The sequence below is a fragment of the Ursus americanus genome, chromosome 7 (assembly GCF_024610735.1).
Source record: "Ursus americanus isolate L20-20 chromosome 7, mUrsAme1.1.p, whole genome shotgun sequence".
Lineage (NCBI taxonomy): Eukaryota > Metazoa > Chordata > Mammalia > Carnivora > Ursidae > Ursus > Ursus americanus.
The window spans coordinates 61,708,707-61,715,469 of record NC_142133.1 but is presented as its reverse complement, the minus strand read 5'-3'; the positions used below and the strand labels follow the sequence as shown (position 1 = coordinate 61,715,469).

The 6,763-nt window shown below is 50.9% G+C and overlaps 1 protein-coding gene across 1 annotated transcript in view; it reads right to left on the bottom strand.

The window, feature by feature from the left end:
* Nucleotides 1-1,276: 1,276 nt before the first annotated feature.
* XDH (xanthine dehydrogenase) overlaps nt 1,277-6,763 on the bottom strand; it is a 59,282-nt gene continuing 53,795 nt past the window's right edge. Inside the window, exons 34-36 of the mRNA XM_045809129.2 lie at nt 5,155-5,343; nt 3,664-3,840; nt 1,277-2,031 (exon numbers count right to left, since the gene is read on the bottom strand). Of these exons, the coding sequence (XP_045665085.2) occupies nt 1,981-2,031; nt 3,664-3,840; nt 5,155-5,343 (417 nt within the window). The 3' untranslated portion in view covers nt 1,277-1,980. The remainder of the gene's footprint in view (nt 2,032-3,663; nt 3,841-5,154; nt 5,344-6,763) is intronic.

Below are 6,763 nucleotides of genomic sequence, written 5' to 3'. Positions count from 1 at the left end.
TCAACTGACTGAGCCAGCCAGACTCCAGATTGAGATGACAGGGCGAGGCCAGGTGTCTGCGAGAACAGCCCCTCAGCATAACACAGTGATGGACAGCTCACAAAGCACTTGCTTGTTGGATTTTTATAACCACTCGGCCTTGCCTCTGTTCCTAAGCTCAGAAGAAAACGCAGTCATTGTTCAGTCCTTGCAGGCTCACTAATGACAGCAGACACATTTCAGTCTTAGGCTTGTGTCCTAATGTCCTAGAACATTCCAGAAAGCCAATAAAATGGACGTGCATGGATCTCCATGGAAATATCAGTTCAATTTCTAATGTTCTTTGCTCTTAAGGCACTGTAAAACAGCTGGCATACCTAGAATACTCTGAGGAAGGGAATTTTGTAAGAAAGTGTATAGGGCACCTGGTTGGCTCAGTCGGGTAAGTGTCTGACTCTTGATTTTGGCTCAGGGTGGCGAGATGGAGTCCCACGTTGGGCCCTGCGCTGGGTATGGAGCCTGCTTAAGATCCTCTCTCTCCCTTTCCTTCTGCCCCGCCCCCTCCAAAGAAAGTGCGTGAGCGTATGTGTGTGTGTGCATGTGTGTGTGTGTATGTGAGTGTTTAGTGTGTCTGTTCTCTAGAAATGAAGTCTGGCTAAGACATGGCAGGTATTAGCATTTGGTGAGAGTAGGATGATTAATAAGTATTTCTCACATGCCAAGCAGCTGACCGTTTAATTTATTAGTGGCATTAAGCACCAGGATCAAGTGCATGGCCTCCACTATTCTCTTTCCATGGCCAGAACCATGGCCCCATCTGGCAGAAATTTGGGTGTTTGAAGCAGTGAAGGCATATGACAATGTCACCTCAGCCACCCGCACCACACAGCGATGAAATCACCTTTCGGAGCAACTAGAGGATGTTTGCTCCTCTCCTGTTCTCTTTACCAACCTCAGGAACTTGGGAGAACCTAAGCAGGATTCGTTAAGTCCAGAAAGCACATCACAGTAAGGAAGCCCAGTCTCTGGTAGCTGCAGATCCCTTATATAACTGGAGTTTTCAGGTCATATATTTATAGACTTTTAGAGCTGGAGAAGGCCTTAGAGATTATTCCAGTCCAATCCTTTCATTCTACAGTGAAATAAAGCACAGAAAAGAGAAACGACAGACCAAGGTCGTGCAGATAGAGACACAGCTGGGATGAGAACCCAGGCTCCCTGACAGTGATTTCTCTGGCTGATCTTGATTTTGGTAGCATGATTTCCAGATGGAAATCACTCTGGCTTCCAATGAAGATTTTTCCCGGATTTTTTTTTTTTTAATATACTAAGGGGAAGAGAAAGAAACCTAGCACATTGTAGGTACTCAATACTTGGGTTTGTTGGCTTTTGATGGTATAGAATAATTTACTTTCTGCCACTTAATAAGATCAGATTCAGTTACCCCTGAATTTGTTTCATTGTTCATTCTCTTCAATGACCCAAAGGTAGTTAGAGGTTTGAATCTCACCCCACTGTCCCACTGCAAATTGGAGTATGGATCTGCAGTTATAATATGACGTTCATCAGTTTGAAAGGGAAGCTTTCCGAGGAAGGCACACGGATTTAGACTGTCAGCTTCTGGAGGTTTGTGGGCATTCTCCTTGAAGGGCAGACTGTCAGCGCCTGAGGTTAGACAGCCTGTCCTGGGAGTTAGGTTATGGCACAAATACTTCTTAAACCTATTTTAAATGCATGATTAAAACAGACGTTAAAAGATTCTCATTGCTTATCAGTTACACGGGCCTAACAGTTCTGAATTGGCTTATCATGAAGTTTGCAAAGCATATTTTGATCAACATCTGCCAACACAGTCAGTGTTCTTCCGAACACCATCCTGATGCATCAAGCGTCATCGGCCACGACGTGTACAGACTCGGGTTCTCGGGTTCTGCAGGGCCTGACCCACACCCCATGGGAACTCCGGGGTTGCACAGGAAGGCTCTGCTGGGGGATTTCTCTTCAGACCCTCACAGACCAGGGCTTACAGTTTTCCGGTACGCCAGTGACACACTAGGAAGAAATGGCAGAGAACTCATTGCCGGGGTCTTCCCATAGCACAGGACACGTTGCCCCCTCTGATGCCCATGCCACCTCCCACCACTGCCAACCACCATTCTGAGACCGAACACCTCTCTGCAGTCCTGGATGTTGGGAGTGCCCCCAGGGCAGGACCCCTTCATTTCCTAGTCATTCATATTTTTGCTAAGCACTCTCCATGTGGTAGGCATGCTAGTAGGCACAGGGATGACCAGATCCAGAGCGGTCCCTTCGCATAAGGTACTCACAGTCCTGAAAAGCATGACTGGTTCATAGAATCAGCTACACATGCAAACCCATCGCAGGGATTTTAAATCACTGGTGTGTTGTAAAAGAGCAAAGGGGCTTGGATTGGAATCTTTGCTTTAGGTCTGGGGACCCAGAGGGGCTCATTAAATCTATGAGTTCTGCATCAGACTGTTTGCAAGGAGCTAACTTGCAACCTGCATAAGCTTACGGGGAGCCATGCAGCACCTCACCTCCCAGGGAATGGAATTTGGGCAACTGTCTGTATTGTGCCACGGTGGGAAGGTTCTGGGCTGTGGAAAGTTTACTGCGGAGCCATGGGCATTGCTCACTGCCTGGAAGCTCCACACATAGTCTGGGGTTTCTTATCCCGTAGCTAAAGCTATTGGCAGAGGAGGGCGGCCTGCCTGGGGTCCCGTCGGCCTCCCTCACCCTCAGTGCTGAGGCCTGGGACAGCAGATCTGCCCGCTCTGGGGACCCTCCTGGACCCTCCCATCCCTGGAACGCTTTGGGTCCATGAGTACCCGTTTTGCCTCTAAACCCCAACCCCAAAAGGCCTATCAACTTTCCTGTCGAATGCCCAGAAGGCAAGCCAACTTGGGTTAGCAGGAAGAAGCGGGTCCTGCTAAGTCAACAGAGGCAGCTGTTGCAAAGGCAGCTGGCAAGCCCTGTGCGTGCAGCGCCTGTTCAGCTCAACTCAGAGGCAACAGCGGAGGAAACCGTCCTTGCATGGGCATCGTCCACTACAAGTATCTTCTAGGGCCCTCCCAGAAGGATTCCAATGACCACAGAACTCCTGCTCATTCTGCTAGGTACACTGAGCTAGTAACCCATCACCCTGAAACACGATCGTCTGGTTTCCAGAAAGACCGCGAAGTGCTCATGGGCACCCGCACGTGCCAGCAGCGGCATGGCTCACAGCAAGCACAGCGTGAACGTGCTGCCTCTGATTAGGTCATTGACTCCCCTTTCTGTCTCCGACTCCATAGTACTCACACAGTGGCCTTCACAAAGAAGAGTCTCGAATGTGCCAGGGATGGACACAAGAGATTAGGCTCTTGGGGACTTTTACCCATCACCCTCATCTTCATGGAAAACAGTGAAATCTGTGGGTGATAGCTGTGCACCAAAGAGCCCTCTTCCCTTGAAGAAGGCCCAGCTGCAAGCTGCCGCTCTAAGGGGATTTCTAGCTGTTTTCCAGCAAATTCGTGGGGGTGCCTCAATGGCAGAAGGAAGGCAGCACAGATCCAAGGCTGCCCAGTGGAGAGAGGGAGCCTGGCATCCCACCGTCCTCTCTGCAGTGTCAGGCCTCTGCCCCTGCCTCCCCCAGACTGAGTGGGCACTCAAGGGGCCTCATACCAGGGTGGTGAACTGGTCCACGCAGGCGTTGCGAATCTTCTCTGGGGTGGCGGGGCTGTCAAGCCGGAAAAGCTTCTCCATCTTACAATCTGGGTTCTTAGCTCGAGCTGCACGGATGGCATCTTTGATGGCAAAGAAGATAGAGGCTGCCAGGAAAAGGGGTGGCTCCCCGACGGCCTGAGCAAACAGAGCACAGGACAGGGAATCAGGCAACGAGACCCCAGCCTTCACACCTGGAGGGCTGGTGACGTCGGGAACCCCAGCAGACACTGGCAGGCTGCACCCAGTAAGTCAGAGAGAATGGTCAAAATTCTTCAGGGGCCGAGAACTATCTACCTAATAAATGACTCAACCTCGTTGGCATATTTCTTTTAACCCTCACTATGTGATTTTCTCTGATGACACCATGCAAATAAAATGTACCACTACGAGTTGTATTAAAGAATTATATTTTATGGACAAAAAAGTCTGGCATGAATTTTGACCCTTTCCTCACAGTTAGGAGGCCGGGGAATTGTCTGCCTGCAGCTCTGACAACATTTACAGGCACCACAATCATACTTCCAGGCAACAGCATCGTCTGGAATATAGGTATCATGACAAACAGGAATTCAACATTTTCTGGCAGAGGTTGTTTTGTCCCCCCAGAGCATAGATCAGAAACTGCCTGTAACAAAATCACTAGGGATACTTGAACACGCCTATGCCAGGGCCCTACTCCAGACCCACTGAATCACAACTTCTAGGGCTGGGCCCCACAGAACTGCATTTTTATCATGTGTCCGCAGTGATCCCGGTGCTTGCCAAAGCGTGAAAGTCAATGGCAAGGATCACAGAGGGCCCAGCCCCAACCACAGTAAAGTAAACCATGAGATGAGCAAATGGCTGTATTTCACTGGTTACAAGTGATCATCTGTCTTCCTTCTTAGATCTAGGACTGTATCAATCAGCTTACTTGATTTTCAACCATTTTTTCATCCTTACTGGGGACAGCGAGGAAATACAGGAAGGCTAGAATCCTTCAGACATGCAGATCAAGTTTAAGGTCAGGTGCCAGCCAACTGAAGGGGGCAAAGGGCTTGCACAGAGGTGTTGCCTGATCTGCAATGAATATGCTATTCTTGTGGGATAACAGGGAGGGGTGCGTATCTGTGGGATCACCTTTAGGACCAGTGTCAAGACGCATACCTGAGACATGGGTGGAGGTCAGGCTTTGACCTACAGGACTGGATTAAGGAATCCCTCTGAGTGCACCCAAAGGAGCCAGCTTTGACCATCCAGAGGTGGTGTCATCCCAGTTCTGTTTTCTCACGCAGGGAATGCCCACCCCTCTGCCATCCTCACCAAAACTACAAAAACTAGTGTCAAGTCCTCTTGTCCTTCCAGACCAGCCGTCTGCAGACCTACAAGGTGGGTGGCTGGAGGCCCTCCTTCACCCGGAGCCTCCCACAGCGGAGACCAGAAGGCAGCACAGACCCAGGGCAACAGTACCTTGGATGCATAGATGGCCTTCTTGTTGGGGCAGTCACGGAGCAGGGACACACTGAACTCAATGGGGATGCTGCCAAATGCAGGGATCTTATAGGTGCTGGGGCCACGGGTGTGCAGGCTCCCCTCTGGGGAGTAGTGCAGCTCCTCCAGGGTGAAGAGGCCAAGGCCCTGCACGAATGCCCCTTCCACCTGCAAGACAGACACACACCACGGTCACTCTGCTTCCCCCCTCCCCAAGGACAGATACTACTTCCCACATCAGGCACCAAGCCCCATCTGGAGCGGGCCTGGAAAGAAGCTGGAAACAGCCCTCCACAGCCTACCTGGCTCCTGCCCAGCCTGGGATTCATCTATCTGGGCCTTCGCCAGGCATTGAGGTAGGCAGAGCAAAGGCGTTAACACAGAAGGTTAGTTTTAGAACATGTCAGCGATTCCAGAAGGATCACACCGTGGTAGGCATCATTTTTCATTAAAATCTGCCGCAGGGTGGGTGGAGCTGTTCCATCCACATTGCCACCAGGGAAGCGGCAACTTGGAGCTGAGGAGTGGGCTCCCAGGCGGACAGTTGCTGAATGTACCTCAGGGGCCCACGCGCCTCCTATGCGCTAAGCAGGACCATGCACTTGTAGGCAGCCCCACAAGACAGGAGGAATTTCTGGGATCGCAGATGTAGGTTTTTTGAACTCCCCACCCTGCCTGCCCTCTGGGAAAGTCAGGGCCCCTGCTGTGGCTCACAGATCTCTCCGAGGGCACCTGCCACGTGCTTGCTAGCCCACACGTCTGTTCTCCCAGCCTCCCTGTCACCACAGGACTCAGGGGCCCCACTGCCAAGCACGTGTGTTCTCCCAATGGGGTGCTCATCATCTCTGTGTCCGAGGCACCGAGCTCAGTGCCTGCCTCTAGGAGGGGCTCCCCCAATGGTTGTTGAGTGAATTAATGAACAGTGACTAATGACTAAGTTTCTGTATACTCAGTAATTGCCTGTTTTTGAAAAATACAATTTATATTTTCTACCAGATGCTCAGTACTCCAGCTCTTGATGCCTCCCTGTCTCCTGCTCCACCTATCCCACCCAACACTCTCATAGTTTCCAAACGTGATTTTCTTTGAGCCATCCCTTTATTCCTCTTGCTTGAACTTGTTTCTTTTGCCCCACTGTTCTCTGGCATTCCACACTTGACGTTTACTTCCTAGAGGACAAAATGCATCCTGGGTGGAAGAGGAATGAGGAGGGAGAAACTCCTCTGGCCTCAGACCTCATTGCCTGCACACCAATCCCAAACTCAATCTCCATTCCACAGTGTGCCCCTTCTCAAACTCTGCGTGAGTGTGCATGTGCGTGCCTGCGTGCGTGCACCCAGTGTTCACACCATTCATCATCTTGTTCTCTGAGGTGAGTGCCCTTTCCAGAATCTACATTAATGTGTCTTCGGCCTCAAGAGCTGGGTGTGCTCTCATCGATCTAACTCCTGCTGAGGGAGACTCACGTGGTACCCTGTTCAGACCGGCTTTTCAATGACACTGGACAAAATGCATTGGCTGGTGACCCTCAGAGAAGAAGGGACACACCCGTGGCCAAGTCCCTCACCACCCTGCTCACCCGTGTGCC